Genomic DNA, 20,847 nt, shown 5'->3' with positions numbered 1-20,847 from the left:
TTTTTAAGATTTATTTATTTGAGGGGCGCCTGGGTGGCTCAGTCGTTGGGTGTCTGCCTTCGGCTCGGGTCATGATCCCGGGGTCCTGGGATCGAGCCCCACATCGGGCTCCCCGCTCCGCGGGGGGCCTGCTTCTCCCTCTCCCACTCCCCCTGCTTGTGTTCCTGCTCTCACTGTCTCTGTCAAATAAATAAAATCTTTAAAAAAAAAAAAAAAAAAAAAAAAGATTTATTTATTTGAGAGAGAAGGCACGTATGTGCATGGCAGGGGGAGGATGCAGAGGGAGAGGGAGAGAGAGTCCCAAGTAGACTCCACCCTGAATGTGGAGCCCGATGTGGGGCCTGATCCCAAGACCCTGAGATCATGACCTGAGCCAAAACCAAGAGTCGGGCACTTAACCAACTGTACCAACCAGGCACCCCCCCAAGATCAGATTGCTTTTAATAGCACCCTGACATAATAGGCACTTTGCCATTAAGTGGAAACTTTCCTCAAAAGACTACATAAGATTTAATTCCCATACCTCCTGCATTTAACTTAGGAAAGTTTTAGATCCTCACTATCATCTTGGTGTTCACTAACATCCATAAATTTTTAAATAATCTAATTGTCCATCCTAGAAGAATAATCTTGAGATTTGAGAACCATAAAAATGTTCAAAAGGAAACAACTCTTTTTGTCACAGTCTAGAGTTACTGAAAAGACTTCTATTTTTACTATTAGATGATTTTTTGGATAGACATTTTCTCTTTTGCTTCATGGACAACCACAGCATGCTACACTTCAACTATGAGAGAAATGCCGACATTTCACTGAAATTGCTTCTCGACTGCCTTCTTTCCCACTTGACTATTACTTAGTTTTTCAAGGGCAGGAATCATAGTCTGGTTCTTCACCTCAATGGCCCATATCCCCAGGAGCAGAACGGTGCCTGCAAATACTAGATTCTCAATAAAGATTTACTAAATGAATACATTTTTGGAAGAAAATCACGTAGCCCATCAGATTTCCCACAGAAAATATACTTATAAACTACTCCCAATCCTAACATTCAAATATTCCACTTATGAATGCTTAGAAAATCTAATTTCCAGGGTGCCTGGGTGGCTCAGTCATTAAGCGTCTGCCTTCGGCTCAGGTCATGATCCCAGGGTCCTGGGATCAAGCTCCACATCAGGCTCCCTGCTCAGTGGGAAGCCTGCTTCTCCCTCTCCCACTCCCTCTGCTTGTGTTCCCTCTCTCGCTGTGTCTCTCTCTGTCAAATACATAAATAAAATCTTTTAAAAAAGAAAAAAAAAAAGAAAATCTAATTTCCTAATGAATATCAAAATGGTTCTAGGGGTGCCTGGGTGGCTCAGTTGGTTAAGTGGCTGCCTTCGGCTCAGGTCATAATCCCAGGGTCCTGGGATCGAGTTCTGCAATTCCTTATTACATGTTATTTACATCTTCTGTATGTTATTTGTCTCTCTATCACGAACTGAGAAACTGACTTCATGTCTCCTACCACTAGTTTTTCTGTTTATTTCCTCTCGTATCTCCTATCGGTTTTGTTTAATGAATATTAATACAATGTCATTTTATTTGGTACATAGATTTGATAACTATTACATCCTCAGTGAATTGCACTCCTTGATACTATGAAGTATCCTTTGTCTCACTCAATAATTTCTTTTGCCTGAATTTCTCCTCATCTGATACTAAATCAGACACCCTTCTTTGTTCTTATTTGTATTTTCCTGGTATTGCATTAGCCATATATTAATTTACAAACTTTCCAAATAAAAATTGTTTTGGCGGTATCTCTTAATGTCAGCATAATTTATACTTCATGATCCAATATGAAATTATTTTAAATTGTGATTTTAGCCCATTTTTATGTGTTGATAAGGCAAATACATTGGGTCTCCACTCTGTCACATTTTAGGTTTTCTGTTGTTACATTTATCCGTTTTCTAGTCTTTTGCTATGTGGCCTCCTGTCTCTCTTGACTGTGGGTTTCTGTGGCTGTGTGTGTCTACGATTCTTTTTGCCTTGTCCTCTTTCTACTGGACTGGATTATGGACGATGGCAATGGTAGTATTTTCCTCCTTTTTTCATCAAATCCCCTCTCTTCCACCACCTTATTTTAGTAAATTCCATTAAACTTTAGTGCTTGCCTTTTTACTGTTAAATATCTTATACTTCTATCACCTGACTTTTCAGTTTTAAAAAATGTTACTTGCCTTCTGTTTCATGGGAGGCAATCAGAGCACTTACTGCCCCTTTGACTTTTTCCCTCTTGCCTCCAATTTTTGCTAGATTTTGCACCTATAAATGCTATAGCTTGAAAAACTTTCCCATCATCTTTCATTGTGATATGCCTGTTCAGGTTCTTCTACTTCTCTGGGATTTTGTTTTGCTAAATTATATTTTGCTAGGATGCCATGCATTTCCTTTAGTTTTTCTAATTTTCTGCCTTAAAACTGTGTGTTGTTTTAATAGGTACCATCTTTTCTACTTAATAAGGCCTTCTACCATCAGATAACTAATTCCTCTTTGCGGAGCTGAATTTTTTTCCCTTTTTGGACTGAGGTGTTATCAATGGATAAACTAGCAAACTCCCACCCTTCTGCTTAGTTAGGCTTGAGGAAGAAGCCCATCAACACTAAGCTCATTCACAGCAAGACCAACTGTGCTTTCCATCTACAGAGATAAAGAGCAACTGCCCACCAGAGGTCCATGAAATACAGCATTCAGAGCCGTCTATGGGTCCACACAACAAATATACATATGTGAATCCTGTCTGAGATTGTACATTGGGGTTTACCAGCTTCACCTCTCTATTCTCACCATACAGAATAGGGATCTACACTGCTGTGTCTCCCGGAGATCTCTGGGCAACTCCAGAGTCTGGAGCATCTTCCACCGCTCTGTATACTGCAAAGCAGGAGAACTAACAGAACGGCACTAGGGATGTGTACTCAGGCTACTACTGTCTTCTCACATTTACTTCTGGACTCACCCAAACTTCCCTTTAGCTATAACAGGGACATTGGGTTTTCCATCTCTGCAACAAAAGCTAATCAGTAATCCAGCCTCATTCCTACCATTATGCTCAAATTTCACATTCCTCTAGATTAAGGACACAAGTATATAATTACGATAAAAACGAATACAATAGATGCTTGGCATCTGTCAACTCAACATGTGATTTTCAACTATTCCAGAGATACCTCACTGTTGAGGACATTTGTTATTCTGCTGAAGCCTGAGCAGGAATCCATTGCACTGTGCGGCTGGTATGCTGGCGACCATGCATGAGGTACTGAGGGGACCAGCTGTGCTGCAGCACCAGCATTCCAACTTGACTTTGATGCACATGTGTTTTTTCCTATTCTACTCATCATCTGGTTCAGCGGAATTTTTATCAGAGATCTAAAGAGTTTTCTTAGAGGATTCTTCCCCCTACAAATGATTCAAAAGACCTAAGAGAAAAGGTCTACATGTAAGAGCAGATGTGTAAATGTGCCTTTGAGGTTCTGACATGCTTTACCAACATATTGTTACAGGACAACAGCATGAGGTTTGTGCTAAGTGCCCTTGTCAAAGCCTAAGTAAAACAGAAACAAGCTAGATGAATGTGTTATACGTAAACAACCAAAGAGCTATAAACCAGTTGAGACACCTGGGCAGGTTTTAGTGGTTTAGGAAATGAGTTTTACTGGAAAGGAATGGATGGAAGAGAAACTGGAAATTTAGAAATACATGTAAAAAAATGCAAAGAGAAATGATACTCACATCCTTTCTCTTTGCATTTTTAACATCAAAAGAAATGTGGTGGGGACATAATTACAGGTAATCCAAAATTACATTTTCTGTCTTACCTTGGAAGATCGGAAGGTAAATGCAGTTGATTTTACATCAGCTTTTTCTTTGTCCATGAGTAGAAGGCTTTTGTCTTCCATGAGACTCAAGTATTTTCCTGTTGTGACATGGCGGAGTCGGAAAGGTTGGCCCCATCTTATGTGGCTTCCACTCCACCTAACAAACACAGTTAAGACTTGATCCAATGGCATCCACAATCACAGGAGAAAAAGCAATTAAAATGTATGTGTTGGGACAATGAACTTTGCTTAGCATATATTGTCTTATTTAATGTTCTCAAAAACCTTGTAATGTTGGTGGTATGAATTTCACTCCACAAACAACAAAATGGTGATCCAGAATAAGATTAAGTAATAGTCAATGTTACACAGCTAATAGTAAATAGAAGCAAAATTTAACTCAAAGACTTTGACTTTAAATATAATGCCATCCACACTATTTACTACCCCATGCAAAAATGACTAAGGACTGTGGTCCAAGTTAACATCTAATCACTAGTCACAGATATGGAATTTTAAGTTTAAAGAATACTTCAGAATTTACTAGTTAAAAACTTTTGTTGGATCTGCAGACTTGGAAAATAGTGGTAATTCGGTCAATGCCTAATTATGATTAACTGGAACTATATATATAAATTAAAGTATATATTTACTTGAAACCTATTCCTATGCATTGAATTTTAATAATGTGGAACTGTATCATTAAAAACTGATCAACAAAAAAACAAACCAAGAAAATGAGAATTCTAAAAAGGTCAAGAGGAGAAAAAAAGGAAAAAAGTAAAATGCAATAAACAACATACAAACTAAGGTTGCAGAAAAAAGATAAAAAGCAAAGTTATGATCATTAAAATCTGCTTTTCAAAATGACTTTCAGATAGGGTAGAGAAGAAAAATCAGGATACAGACCATCCTTGTTTTGCGCAGTGCTGTGTTAACTGAAGGTCGCATGTATCTGAACCTTGTGCTCACTACGGTATGGAAGGAAAACAAGGCTCTGATATGCATACCTTTAAAATGGTTATGTGCAAAACAGGGATGGCCTCTTATCACTGATAAGAAATATGCTGAAAATCAAATAACTTTTTCAAGAAATAAAAATAAATGAATGACAAAGATATACCATGCATATAAATTCTAAAGGAAATAGTGATGGTAAAGTTGATATTAAACAAATTAGAATTTAAGGCAAAAAGAATAAAGGGGATATAGTCAGATATTTAAAAAGAGAAAAAAACATACTCTAAAAAGAACATATGTCATGAAGCTTCACAGGGCAATGGAAAAGAGAAAATGAGACAAAAGAAAAAGATAATTACTTATAAAAACAATTACAGTGGAAGGTTTTATCACTAATGACTCAAACAGACAAAAAATGAAAATATGGAGAATTTTACCGTGATTTAATTAATAATCTTGTTTGTTTGTTTTTTTAAGATTTTATTTATTTATTTGACAGAGAGAGACACAGCAAGAGAGGGAACACAAGCAAGGCGAGTGGGAGAAGGAGAAGCAGGCTTCCCGCTGAGCAGGGAGTCCGATGCGGGGTTCGTTCCCAGGACCCTGGGATCATGACCTGAGCCGAAGGCAGATGCTTAACGACTGAGCCACCCAGGCACCCCTAATAAGCTTGTTTTAACATAAGGTGATCAAAAAGGTCATCAAAAAATATAGGGTCTTTTGTATTCTACAAATTGAGAATACTTTTTTCAAATTTACCAATCTTAGTTAATTGTAAGTCATTTTATGCTGATTTCCTAACTTGGATTTTTCACTTTGAATATTAGCAGGGAAAACTAACAGAATAATACTGTGATAAGATCATTATTACATGGATTTGTTTATAAAGGCAATTAATTTGGACAAGTCTCCCCAGTAAAGTAATAACCATGTACCAATAAACCCTACTAACAACACAGTATTGTTAAAAATGAAATTAAAGTTTGTTTACCAAGAAGATAATATTAAATCATTTCTAGTCTAGTAAATAAACAAGCTTTGTTTATTCCCCTTATTGAGTGTATTCTTTGCAGATGCTATGAGAAACACAATTATTTTTAATATTCACTTTCATTATTTGAAGAACCATCTAAATGTTTTTTTCTAAGTAATGACTCATCCTAATCATCATAAAAAACAACTTCGTTCTCAAAATAGTTCCAAATTTGGACTACGTGATACTTTGTACTAGATTTTCTAGAGGGTATTCTGGATACTGTGTACAAATCTACTTAATAGGGCGCATATTTACAAGTACTCCTTTCAAGTCACCAACAGGATTATGTTAGAAATGGAAATGAATTTGGCCAATTATCAGCAAAACACTGTAAAGTCTAAGCACATTTTCTTTAGCATACAGCCATTCAAATTAGCTGGCCTCTAATGCCCATGGCCCAGAAGAAAAGAGGACAAGCCCAGGAGAATCAGAGGGCAGCAAATATTTAGTAAAAACTGAAAACAGTAATAGTAACATAGTAATACAAAGCAATTTCCTATGGTGACACAGCAGAAAACTGTTCCCTATGTATTACCTATATTCACTTGAAATGACCTCAAAGGAACAGGAAGTATTTGGTCATTCTTCATGATACATCCACCTTTGATTTTGTGGGTTCTTTGTAACATATAACAAAGTGGAATCTGAAGTATACATAATGCATATTTTTAATTGCAATGAGCATTCCTACTACAGAAACCAACATATATTGTACTTAAAATGTTCTTACAGCTTTACAATGGGGTATAATACAGGAATGTGTTTTGTATTATGTTTAACTCCCAAGGTTAAAACTTACCTTACTAAAATGTTCATGATACCGAAAAATTTTTGACAACATTAATTTTATTTGCAGGAGTATGCAATATAAAATATATAATTACTAGACTGCATAAATTATATCAAATATATAGTTTGAGACCTGTTGGAGGAAATAAAAAAGAATATCCCAAATATTATAGTATAAATATTGACCTTCGGGTATAAAATTCTGTTATAAACATAAAAAGAACCTTTGACTATCATTTTCTAAGTACAAAGAAAAAATGAGTATTTACATGACCAATGCATATAAGAAGGCATATAAACTCAATGCAATCTAATGTGTACATTTACAATGAAATCAAAGTAGTTCAAAAATTCAATAGAACTTGAACCTGAAAAAACACTTAACATAATTACATTCATTACAAGTGAACCTCCTGCTTTTCTGCCATAGACAGGAAGACGAAATGGTATAAATCAAGGTCACAGAGTCCAACAGAAACATCTCTCTTTCATTTTTTAAATGGTTGAAAAACTACCTGCTCTGCTGTTGTTGTCAGTTCCTTTTTTCTTGTTGTCATTTGGATTCTGAGGCAATCAGCAGACATGCCCACTTTCACCTCTGGCTGACCTGGAGATCAGGCTCTTTCTATATTCTCTGTCACCCCCATTCAAGTTAAAACAGACCCCACACTTCCCATGTCAAACTTCAAACATTAGGCAACAGTAGAGAAGAAGAATCAAGACCACATAATGGAAGGATGCGCAGGACAATCTGGATTTATGTTATTACAGTTCATCAAAAACAACGTTGACAATAAAAAGGAAGCCCTGCCTGGTTTTCAGGAGTTTGCATCCTTCCGGTCTTTTAATCTACAAAATGAGACAGATTTAGGGCCTCCTTTGCTGAAAACAAACAAACAAACAAACCCATTTCTCTAAGCACACAATCATGAAGGGGAGGGATATCTATAAATTTGAAAACACATCTGGAGTCTGTTTTCTAATGGCAGCAACAGCTGTCTAAACTTCACTTTTATTGACTATTTCACTTCTCTAACTAAGCTGTCATTTTTATAAAACACAAGGTAAAGGAAATACATGTAGGTCTTTAAAATCCCTTTCTTTCCCTCAATTCTCTGAATCATTTATGAAGCACATGAAAGCTTTGAGATCTCCTTCCTTTGCTTTATGAGGCCGCCACTTCTTTTTCCAACTTCAATGATGCATTTCTAGTAAAATTTTACTTTTAAATTTCAATGTTTACCAAAAGTTTTAATATTTAGGTGATTTCATCAACTATGTATTTATATGGAAGAATTTATTATCAGCTAATTAATAATTAATGGGCTTAATATAGAAGAACTTTTTAAAGTTACAGACTTACTATCATTAGAAATATAAAAATATTTTACATACATATTTTTGTTGCATAGGTATATGCTAGAGTGAGCAAAAAAAGTCTTTCAATCATAAAAAAAAATCATTTGGGATAAAGAACTCTGTCATGGCAGAGTAACAAATACCATGACAATGAGAAAGAGAGTATATAAACTAACATAATAAAATAAAATTAAAAAATAATTTCTACTCTTAAGGAAGACTATGTTCAAGTATTTTTAAATAAACAAAGATGGGTATTAAATCATAGCAGTATTTAGAGTCAATGAGATACTTTTAAAAGAGTGGTATGCTCATTTCATTTTAAAATATCACTACCTCTAATACACCATAAGTTATATTCTATGCATCTATTTAAACTGAAAATGAAAAAAAAAATTTAATGAAAAATGTATATTTCCAACCTTACAATGTTCAAGGATGCACCTTTCAAATTTTTTCAAAACTAATGTATGGTATATCTAAGCCAAAACAACTGAAGACCCCTAAACTATTTTAATCATCCTTAGATAAGCATTAATCTCAAAATAGTAGGCCTTACAAAGCTAGCTATTCTATACAAGATAGTTCCCTACAGCCATTCATGGAAACTATAACCTTAAATCAATAATTTCCTAAAAGTGTAATGTAATTGGGAACAAATACACTGAAAACTTATTGCTTTGTAGGCAAAGGAACGAGCCTTCCAACCAACAAAAAAAATCTGACTAATATTTTAATTCTACTTAAAATAACTCAAAAGGACACCTTTATCATCATTGCATTATCTATAGGAACTAAAAGTCAACCTCTGAACTTTTTCAAGCCACCAAAAAGGAAAAAAAAAAAGAATATGAATATATATATGTTTGTATATACACAGTGACTTTGTATTGCAATCCAGATTTCTTACTCAGCTATCAACAAGGTGTTTGTAAATAAGGATAATGGCTGTCAGTAACGACCCTTGCACTCTCGTTCATGTTCAAGCTTCCTGTTTTACATGGGCCTTTAGACTGTTAAACCCAGACAATGTCAGGCCTGAAATGTGTAACAGGCTTGCAAACCATTCGTCCTCTTTCCAAACCTTCCACCACTCTGTCCTAGGAGCACCTTCTGATAGGAGATGCACAGACGGGGATGAGAGGATGTTACCAAAACAAATCAGGCTAAAGACAGGAGCAGATCATATAGAATTACTGGATACCGCGTAGTGAATTTAGGCTAAAGAAAGAGAAATAAAGGTAGGCAGAAGGGCAAGAAGAAACACTCCACCACTTTCTCAGTGTTTCATTTGCTTGTTTGCTGTAGTTCTTAGTGTGAGCTTTCACATAAAAGCTCAAGTCCACAGCACTGGAAGTATTTACTACACGTGAAGCACTCAGCTGTATTTACAAATTCTACTTACGCAACTCTTAGTGTCTCTAGTCTCCATAGGGAACGTGCATGAACAGATACAGCACCACCTTCATAGTGAACAGTTCTGGTTAAAAAAAGAAAAAGAAAAAAAGCCCAACTTTAACATGTGTCATTCTTGGACTCTGTTTTCTCAAGTCAATTACAAGAGAAAAGCAAATGGAAAGCCTTTAGATAAAGTTATACTTTTTGGCATGAGACAGTATAGCTGGAAATAAAAATAACAGAAATAACAGCAACAGTGATCAATGTAAATTTGCCCTGAATAAACAATCATATTCTCTCATCATTTTCTCCCTCCACTCCCATTCATTCCCTTTGCCTCTCCCCTGTCCGACTCTCCCTCCCTCCGTCTCTCCCAGTAAATTAATTCACTTTACTTATTTAACTTATGTCCATAAAAGTACTCAGCTATGAGTTTACATATAGTTTAATATCTTATTATTTCAATACACACATATAATTATTTGTGGTTCTAAATTCTGTGCTAGATATATAAAACATTGTAAAGAAACACAAGAACGTAACTAAGTTTAGTGCTTTATTATAACAACCTGCAAAAGGATAAAAGAAAAGTATAAGGATCACCAAAAATATAAACATCAACAAAAAAGTCACACACACGAGAAGTAACTTAGAATGAGCATCACACATACGCAAATTCCAAAGCTCTCATTACAATAATTTGTTAATACGGCAGAAGTAACGCTAAGTAATTTATATACATTACCCAAATTAAACTCTGTGCCAACCCGTTGAGATGGTTTTAAGGAAACCAATGCTTACACATACTACCTGTTTCCTCCCTGAGACTCATGGTCTCTGTCTCTACTGGATCTCTTTCATCATTCAAACACACATAACCCTATTCTATCTCAAACATAACACACTTGACCATATTCTCCTCTCCTGCTCATCCCCTTAATCTGCCTCATGATCACCCTCTCACTTCTCTGTGCTTTCCAATCTTGCTTTCAGACCCACTTCTCCAATGAAACAGATTTGCTAAGGCCATCAAATGACATTCATGTCCCAAATCCAATGGACTGTTGTTGGTTTTGTTTTTATTTTTTACACTGTGTAAATACCTACTGTCTTGACAGTTTTTCTAACACCATTCTCTCTCACCTGCTTTTCCTCTCATATACTTAGATATTCCTTCTCATTGTTCTTATTATGGAATTTTTCAAATACACAAAAGTATAGAGATTATTATAATAAATCTCCATATACCCAGCACACAGTGTCAACAACGATCAATACAGGGCCAATCTTGTTTTACCTATAACCTCTAGTTACCCCTCCACATCCACTCCAAGAAAGAAAATACACACACATAAAATTCACTTTTATGAAATATCATATTTTATGTTCAAAGTTTCCATCTTCTCAGAAATGTTTTGTTTTTCTGTTGCTCTTTCAAACCAAGATCCAAACAAGATGCACAAATTGGCTAAGTATCTTAAATTTCTCTTAAGAACAGCTCTCCCTTCTTTTTTCCTTGTTGGCACTATTTCTTGATAAAAATGTCTATCATTTGTCTTAGAGTTTCTACATTCTGGATTTTACCAATGACATCCTCACAGTGGTTTTTAACATGTACCTCTAACACGGTAGTTAGATTTCTAGATCTAGTGTTTTATACTCCCTGCTACAACACATCTGAAGGTAATAATGACTACTTCTCTCTTTTTATATTAAAATTGAATGGTAGTTTCAGAATCACTTTGATCCATCCATTATAAGAGTTTTACGTGTACCGATGAGCAATGCCATAGTGGTGGTTTTCAATCACGCTGCAGATGTAATTACGTGGATAGCTTTTTAAAACGTGATGACATGCCCTAACAATGACCAATTAAACTGCATCTGGAGTCAGGATTTTTAAAAGCTCTCCAACTGGTGGTCATGAGAAAGTCATGTTTGGAAATCATGGTTCAGATCAATTTCTATACAGCAGCACTACTGATATTTGGGGGGCAGATAATTCTTCTGTGGGTGACTGCCCAGTGCCCCAATCCCTGGCCCCGACCAACCAAATGTCAGCAGTAGCTGTCTCCTCCACCACCACCCCCCAGTTCTGATAACCAAAACTGTTCCCAGATGTTACCAAATGTCTTCTTGGGGACAAAACCAACCCCACTGTGGAGCCCCTGGTATAGATCAGTGGCTCTCAGTCTTTAGTGAGCAGGAGAATTATCTTGCAGGCTTTTTAAAATACATATTGCTGGGTCCCCAAGTTCCCAATTCAGTAGATCTAGAGTAAGGCACAAGAATTTGTATTCCTAAGAAGTTCCCAGGTGACCTTGGTGCAACTGGTCCATATTCTGAGAACCGCTGGGCTAGAATCGTTGTTTTATTAGGGCAGTGATTCTTAGCCTTGGTTGTATATTAGAATCATCTGGAAAGCTTTAAAAACTCCAATGCACAGACAATTCTCAGACATATTAAATTAGAATCTCTGGGTATATACTTAAAAATAAATGACAAAATATAGAGGTATATGTGCGTGTATACATATATAGATAGATACATAGAGAGATTTTTAAATCAATCAGACCTCTCATAAAGATCTTGTATGTGGCCATAAAGAAAATTTTATCAGATTTTTTGAAACTAAAGCTATTTTTACTCATCATATTTTCTAATTATAACCAATAGCACTTGCAAATAAATACTAAAAAGATTTTTCATAACTTAACAACTTGGAAAACACAGGAACTCTTGTAAATAATTCATGGGTCAAAGAGGAAATAGAAATCACACCCTATCTAGAATGTAATGAGGACAAGAACACTTCATAACAAATCCAGGATTCACAGGTAAACTTTGAAAAATTTAGGCCAGAAATCCCTTAATTATTAAAGTAATGAAAACAAAACTCAAGAGTTGTCTGAAGAGATTAAACAGAGAACAAAATAAACCAACAGAAAATAAAAAGAAGGGATTCTATGACGTATTATTAAGGTAAGTAAAGTGCAAGACTGTAAATGATACACATTTTGTGTACAATATAAATACATCTACGGTATATATGTGTGTATACATGCAGAAATATTCTCTGTATGAACATGGAGAAAGCTGCTAAATAATGAACACCAAGCTAGTAATACTAATTACATAATAAAAGTTATGTAGGAGCTAAGCTTGAGAATTAAATGGACTCTAAGATACAAATAGCATGAATAATGTTTATGTAATATTCATATACCTTATGTATATACGATATACATACTTTTTATTACTTTTTCTTTATTAGTTGAATTTAACAATGATCTTTCATTTTTTATATACATAGAAATCTAATGATATGTTAACTTAGGGGGAAACTAATATTTAAAACACCAATATAATGTCAAAAGGAAAGCTGGATCCTCCTTCCTACCTGAAATATTTTTAGCTTTATCTGGTTGGCTTCCCGAATATTTGCCTCCTGAAGGGACTTCCTGCCTTTAATTATTTCTTTGTATTTTCTTAAGTGTTTCACTGGCAGTGCAGAAAATCTGATGACTTAACAATTCTTCGTTGCCAACTGGGGAAATCTTTCCTATTATACAGTCTCCCCCTATAAATACATGGCATGTTATTAGTTCTCTAATCAAGTATTCATAGGCGATTTCTGACTGAAAATTGGCCTCCCAATATCAAGATCCTAAATACAGTAAGCATCAGTCCATCATAAATGACACTAAGGACATTTAAACTTATTTAGAAATCGGTCCACCTGGACAGATACACCTGTTCTCTGAAGGGATCATCCCTTTTCCTTGCAAGGTGTCTCAAGTATCCAATCAAAATCCAGGAAAACAATTGTTTTAAAGACCCACAAATTTACCAAATGGTATTAGAGACCCTATTTAAACCCATACAACTAAATGAGCATCATCATAGCAAGTGCTCGTGTCAACAGGAAGACTAAGAGAGAAAGATTCTCTAACAAATTGAGCAGACCCAGAGCAATAGCACCTTTGGAGGTCAGCATCCCAGGAAATTTCAGTGCAAACAGTGGCAATGACGTCAAAATTTAAGGGAAGGTCAACTGGGTATGAAACACAAGGTACTATGCAGCTCTCTGTTCACTCAAAGACTGTTTTTGCAATGAACCACAACAATGTTACCGCTAATAAGAAAAAGCTGTGTTAAGATAACTGGCCATTGATATCATTTGTAGCAGAATTTTTTTTTTCCTAAAGAATCTTCCACCTCATAAATCAGAAAAACTCAAAGTCACTGTAATTTCACTGACTACAATTTTTTTTTTTTAAACACACGCACCTAATAACCATCAGTGTGTGCCTTATTCAACAATACTTTGAAAACTTCCAGGCTTCGGGCTGTAAGTTATGCCTACATAATACATTATCTCCCCATATAATATGCTTCATTAAGGAGCTCCTATTTCAGGCTGATCACATTAAATGGCCTGAAGAGGCCCTTCCAGGTTATTCTTTTAATAAATACAAATTCTTCCTATTATGTCATCAACTCCACTTCTCATAAGTATTATAATGTTGTCCACTGAAATAAAAGTAGTGAGCTACTTTTGCATTTTCGGTTTATAAAATACAATTTAAGTCTAATCTCAATTGTCGAACCACTTATTTTTCAATAAAAAGCAGGCATTTTGACAGCCAGGATAGATCATCTTCAGAATCTGAGGCCCAGAAAAAACGAGCATTAGCATAGTAATAAGAGCACCGTCCTTAGGAGCTTTTCAGAGACCGTTTGGCATCTATTGGTATATATTTATAAGAATTTTATAAGACACACAATTCCAATTAGTGGACTTTCACACAGAACCATAAAACATGATTAATAAAAGATTCAACACAGTCAAGAGAACCCTTCACCCTGGAGGAAGCTACTTTTTTTCACTTTGTGAGTCTGCCACAGAGGACTTTCATTAGACAGCATCACAATTCTTAGCTCACATCTATGACAAGGCACCGAGAAGGGGACAAATCCCTCTCATACTTGATTGGGACTAGCTTTCTGAACATGTCACTTCTTTATATGAACTTACGCAAAGTCACTGAATTTCTCCATGCCTCATTGTTTTCACACACAAAACGAAGCTAATGGTCACTGGGTTACCGTGAGGAAGAAATGGAAGATATAACCCACGGAGACCTCTTGGAAGAGTTCTTACACAGCAAATGGGGCTCTGAGGGTGTGGAGGAAGAGGAGGAGGAGGAGGATGGTGCCACATTCAATCTTTCCAAATACAGGGTTAAAGACTCAATACTGTTTGTTGAATTGAACTGACCATAGTATCATATACTTGTTTATACACAAAGGTATAGTAAGTCCTAAAGTCTAAAATCGTTCAGTACACAAGAAAGAAATAAGGCCATAATTCAGACGAACTCCTTGCTAGATTCTTCTATCGTACAATCATGTGGTTCTAGCATTCCTTTTCAGCCATGATCTACATACTCCTTTTGCTTCCAGTAGTTCTATGTATCAAATAAAGTGATTCTTCATTTTGTATCTTTGGGGTCTCGAAATTCACATTCAAATCAATATGACTTTTTTTGGCATCTATTGCAGGAAACTAGAGAAAACTCAAGTTCTGAAAAGAATATACACATTACATAGGTTAAAAGGATACTTTTTTTTTTTCCTAGCCACCTTCTCCCTCTTGCAAAGATCTACTTCTGAAGGCACCCTAACTTTGGCTCTCAGCACAGGACTGCCCCATGTCTCCAGGACTGTTGGGGCTGACAGCCCAGCCAGGACTTTCACTGCCACTATGAAAAGGAGTGGATCTGGCAAACTCTTCTGTAAATACTTTAGGTTGAATGGGCCGTATGTGTTTTTTTAATACTACTTAACTCTGAAAGCATATTAATGGACAATATGTAAGGAAATGTTCATGTCTATGTTCCAATAAAACTTTATTTAGAAAAACAGGCAGTGGGCTGGATTTAACCCACACACCACAGTTTGCAAACCCTGGTCTAAAAGATCCTGCCCACATTACTGGTAATTTTAATCTCAGAACCAGCTAGATGAAAGCTGAGGTCTGGAGTTTTTCATAACTGTATTAGTCAGGGTTCTTCAGAGAAAAAGAACCAATAGGATATAGACAACTCTTTTTTTAAAAAGAGATTTTTTTTTTTTTTATTTGAAAGAGAGAGAGCGCACAAGTGTGGGGAGGGTGGGCGGAGGGAAAGGGAGAAGCAGACTCCCTGCTGTGCAGGGAGCCCAACATGGGGCTCAATCCCAGGACCCTGGAATCATGACCTGAGCCGAAGGCAGACACCTAACTGACTGAGCCACCTAGGCACCCCGAGCATTTTCAATATCTACTTGTTTCTTTGCTTTTGTTATCCTCACTCCTAAAGTGGTATCACTCAGGAATTGTTAGTTTTCTATTATTGTGTAACAACTTACCACTGACTTATCAGTTCCAAACAATACCCATTTATCATCCTGTAGCCTGTATCTTAGAAGTCTGGATGTGGCAGACCTGGGTTTCCTGCTCAGGGTCTCACAGGCTGAAATCAAAATGTTGGTTGGGGCTGCGTTCTTGCCTGGAGCTCAGGGTATTCTCTTAAGCTCACTGGTGGTTGGTAGAAGTCATTTGCTTGCAGCCGTATGGGCCTTGTTTTCTTGCCAGCTATCAGGTGGGGACCTCTTTCAACAACTAAAGGTTGCCCTCAGATCCTGGCCCCATGGAGCCCTCCACAGACCCTCTCACAACATGGCAACTTACTTCTTCAAGGCTGGCAGAAGAATCTTTTTCACACTTTGAATCTCTGACTTCAGCAGGCTCAGTCCCTTCCATTAATGGCTCACCTGGTTAGGTCAGGCCCACCGAGGAAAATCTCCCCTTTAACTCAAGGTCAGCAGACTGGGAAACTTAATTACATTTGCAACATCTTTCCAGCTTTGTTATATAATGTTACCTAATCATGGGAGTAAAATCCACCATACTCATAGTCCCATCACACAAAAAAAGAAGGGAATTATACAGAGCTTATAGAGTAGGGGGCAGGAATCTTGGGGGCCACCTCAATTCAATCTTCTACTCTCTATTTGTCCTACTCCATCTAAACTTTCTTCCTTTTTTTTGAATTAAGTATTTTTTCATTATATTTCTGTTTCCCTCTTAATATTTTACATCCTTTTACTGTATTTTCCCTGATTACTATAAAGAATACAATATGTGTGCTTGGTTATTAAAATATGACTTAATTACTAATTTTACCACTTCTCAGACAACACAAGAACTGTCATTTAGTTCAACTTATTCTCCTCGTGTGCTATTATAATAAATTTTGTTCTCTATAGTTTTTTTCTATAGTTTTTAAAACGAAGCTTTACAACTGCCATCATCATCATCATTTACTTAACAGTCTTTGCAAGTTTTCCTCATATTTGCCTTCCTTCTGCTCTTTTCTCCCCTTTCTGTATCTCCAAAATTATATCTGAGATAATTTTCTTCTACTTGAAGAACACCCTTTAATATTTCCTTTGCTGTAGGTCTGCTGGTAATAAACTCCCTTAGCTTTGCTTTAAAAAATTGTCATTTTAGGGGGCACCTGAGTGGCTCAGTCAGTTAAACATCTGCCTTTGGCTCAGGTCATGATCCCAAGGTCCTGGGATTGAGCCCCACGCTGGGCTCCCTACTCAACAAGGAATCTGCTTCTCCCTCTGCCCCTCCCGTCCCTGCTCATAATCTCTCTCAAATAAATAAAATCTTTAAAAAATTGTCATTTCAGTAGATAAAATGGTCGTCAGGTTGGCAGTTATTTTCTTTAAGCACTTTGAAGATTATATCTCATGTCTCCGATTGTTTCTTAGACAAAGGGAGATGTAAATCTTACTGTTGTCACTTTTAAGGTACTATACCTTCTTTGCTATGTTTTTAAGTGTTTCATTTTGTGTTTACTTTTCAGTAGTTTTACTCTCATGATTTTAAGTATTCTTTCTATCCATCTTACTTAGGATTCAGTCCTTCTTAACTCTGTGACTTAATATACCTAGTCAGTTGTGCAGAATCCTTAAGCAGTTGTATTAAATATTGCCTGTGTCCTAGTGTATTTGCAAGCTTTCTTGTTGTTGCTCTCTCTCCTTCTCTCCTTCCCCTGCTGCTCACCTCCCTTCTTCATCTTTTTATTTGGGGACTCTAATTACATATATGATAGAACATTCACCATTCCCTACATATTTTCTTACTTTCTCTTCTATATTTCCCAATCTCTCTTTTTTTTAAAAAATTTATTTATTTGAAAGAGAGAGAATGAGAGAGAGAGAGCATGAGAGGGGAGAGGGTCAGAGGGAGAAGCCAACTCCCTGTTGAGCAGGGAGCCCGATGTGGGACTCAATCCTGGGACTCCAGGGTCATGACCTGAGCCGAAGGCAGTCACCCAACCAACTGAGCCGCCCAGGCACCCCTATATTTCCCACCCAATCTCTTAACCATCAGTATTTCAGTCTGAATTCTTCTGACCTAATCTCCAGTTCACTAATTCTCTTTTCAGCTACTTCTAAGCTGATGCTAAATTTATTGAGTTTCTAATATCAGTTATTTTAATCTTCAGTTTCAGTTTAGGAATGCCTACATGATCCCTTTTTATAGCTTTCAATTCTCTACCAAATTTCATCTTCTAACTCTTAGGTCATAATAATCATAAGTATTTTAAATTCTATTTGTGATAATTCTATTATCTGTGAATCCATGACCCATGTGCCTTCTTCTATCTCCTTGGTCAACTCCTATCTTATATGCCTGTGTTGTATGACAAACAAATTGGCTGACCTATGTCCCTGGTTCCTGGGATGGAGACTCTAAACCCTTGCAAGTTCCCACGTGAAAGAAGTGGCTTTGTTATTCAGGAGCGCCCTGGATCACAACTCAATTTAGGCTAATGAGTTCATTCACAGCAGCCCTAGATAGCTTCAACATGGGGGTCTGCCATGCTGGAAAGACCAATGATGACTAGAAGGCTGGAAGTTTGATCCAGCCTGACCTCTGGGGAGTGAAAGGTGCTGGAGACTGAATTCAGCCATGCAGTTAAATATTTAATCAATCATTCCTACATAATAAAACTGCAATAAAAACACTGTGGAACCAAAGCCCAACTGGATTCCCTGAATGGCAGACACAGCGATTTAAGATATCCTGGTCCACAGGGAGAGGGCAGAGAAGCTCTGCATTCAGGCCCTCCCAGAACTCACCTTATGTATCTCTTCATCTGGGTGGTCTCATTTGTATGCTTTATAATAAAACTAGAATCATAATTATAGCACTGTCCTGAGTTCCTGAATCTAAAGAGATTGGGGGCACCCCCAGATTTGTAGCCAGTTGGTTAGAAGCACAGATGGACTAAGGATCCCACCCCCAAATTGTATCTAGAGTCTGAGATAAGGGCAGTTTTGTAAAGAACTAAGCCCTTAACTTGTACAGTCTGGTAACTTTGGGTAGTTCATGTCAGAATTTCACTGTCATATACCAATTGGGGTTGAAACAGAAGAGTTCATTTAATTTTAATGATCAGACATTGTATATATAAAATTATAGAGATCATTTGAGTTCTAGGTCTTATTTTCTCCCAAAAGATACACTTTTTTGCTTCTGTCAGGTACAGTGGTCTAAGGTCACCAGCAATCTCACATCATCCTAATCTAAACAGCAACTAGTATTCTTTAAGGCCCAGTCTGAATACTTGTGAGGGCTGGTCTATTTCCGGTTCACCACTGCTTCAAGGGGATAGCTCTTGAAGTTATACCTATAGTTTGGAAAGTGCCTCTCCTCTGGGGGGTCCTGTATCAGCTTTGATCTGCTTCCACTCTGATTCTTCCAACAGCCCTGCTCCTCAGCCACTGCAACCCCCTAGAGAGAAAAGGCTGCTCCAAATGCTTAACTCAATTCTCTGGTCTCCTTGGATTTTGGGACATTGACCCCACACATTTTCACTGCTTTTTCTGCTCTCCATTATCTTCAAACAGATTTTAGGGGGTGGTTTACCTTTTCTAGCTTTTCTCAGGGGGACACTGATTTGAAATAACCTATTTACTATTATTACCAATATCACTTTTTAGAATTATCTTTAAGGGGTGTGTGGGTGGCTCAGTTGGTTGGGCATCCAACTCTTGGTTCCAGCTCAGGTCATGAGCTCAGGGTCCTGAGATCATACCCCACTTTGGTCTCTCAGCCCAGCACAGAGTCTGCCTGTTCCTCTCCCTCCCCCTCTGCTCCTCCCCTCATTCTCTCTCTAAAAATAAAGAAATAAAATCTTTAAAAATAAATAAATAAAATTATCTTTACAATATAATTATTTTCTACTTTGAGTCCACCAGGCTAGTGGGGAATTCAAGCACTAATTATTCTTGCTAGGGTACTGAAGTAACTCTAAACACTGGATAAGACCAGTTCGCTTGTTAGATCTCCTATGCACACGGTTTTCATCTATATGCTCCTTTCCTGGCTAAGGGCTGCTGCTTTCCACTCACTTGAGAGGCATAGGACATTCTGCTAAAGTAAAAAAAGTTTACAGCCACTCGCCTCTGACTTTTTGCCATCTTCTAAGTTGAGATGAAATGGGGAGTAGAAAGCAATCAGGTAGTAGACAGTTGGTCATCCTAAAAATAGAACCCAGAAAAATGCGCCCTCTCTGCAAATGTTTTAAAAGTTGTTTTAAACCAACACCACAAAAATACAAAAGGTTATAAGAACATATGAAAAACTATATGACAACAAATTGGACAACCCAGAAGAAATGGATAAATTCCTAGAAACATACAACCCTCCAAAACTGAATAAGGAAGAAATAGAAAATTTGAACATACCGAATACCAGTAACAAAACTGAATCAGTAATCAAAAAACTCTGAACCAATGAAAGTCTAAGACCAGACTGGCTTCACAGGTAAATTCTACCGAACATTTAAAGGAGAGCTGATACCTATTCTTCTCAAACTATTCCAAAAAAGAGAAGAACAGGAAAGCTTCCAAATTCATTCTATAAGGCCAGCATTACCCTCCTACCAAAACAAGACAAAGACAGTACAAAGAAAAAAAAAGAAAGAAAGAGAACTGCAGGCCAATATCCATGATGAACAGAGATGCAAAAGTCCTCAACAGAATACTAGCAAATCACATCCAATAACATGTTAAAAAATTCATTCACCATGATCAGGTGGGATTTATTCCAGGGATGCAAGGGTGGTTCAATATTTATGAATCAATCAACATGATCCATCACACTAACAAGTGAAAGGGCAAAAACCATATGGTCACCTCAACTGATACAGAAAAAGCATGTGACAAAGTACAACATCCATTCATGATAAAAACTCTCAACAAGGTAGGTAGAGGGAACATGCCTCAACATAATAAAAACCATATGTAAAAAACCCACAGCTAACATCATCCTCAATGGTGAAAAACTAAGACCTTTTTCTCTAACATCAAGAACAA

General features: G+C 36.9%; 1 protein-coding gene across 3 annotated transcripts in view; it reads right to left on the bottom strand.

Annotated features, from left to right (window-relative positions):
- The window catches only part of RYR2 (ryanodine receptor 2), a 739,460-nt gene that overhangs the window by 368,599 nt on the left and 350,014 nt on the right, over positions 1–20,847 (bottom strand). For all 3 annotated transcript variants that reach the window (XM_032430318.1, XM_032430320.1, XM_032430321.1), the window contains 2 exons: positions 9,413–9,487; positions 3,864–4,020 (listed from right to left, as the gene is read on the bottom strand). In XM_032430318.1, the coding sequence (XP_032286209.1) occupies positions 3,864–4,020; positions 9,413–9,487 (232 nt within the window). The remainder of the gene's footprint in view (positions 1–3,863; positions 4,021–9,412; positions 9,488–20,847) is intronic.

Source organism: Phoca vitulina, unplaced genomic scaffold, assembly GCF_004348235.1.
Source record: "Phoca vitulina isolate PV1807 unplaced genomic scaffold, GSC_HSeal_1.0 scaffold43, whole genome shotgun sequence".
NCBI classification, from domain to species: Eukaryota; Metazoa; Chordata; class Mammalia; order Carnivora; family Phocidae; genus Phoca; species Phoca vitulina.
This window is presented reverse-complemented; position numbering and strand designations above follow the sequence as displayed.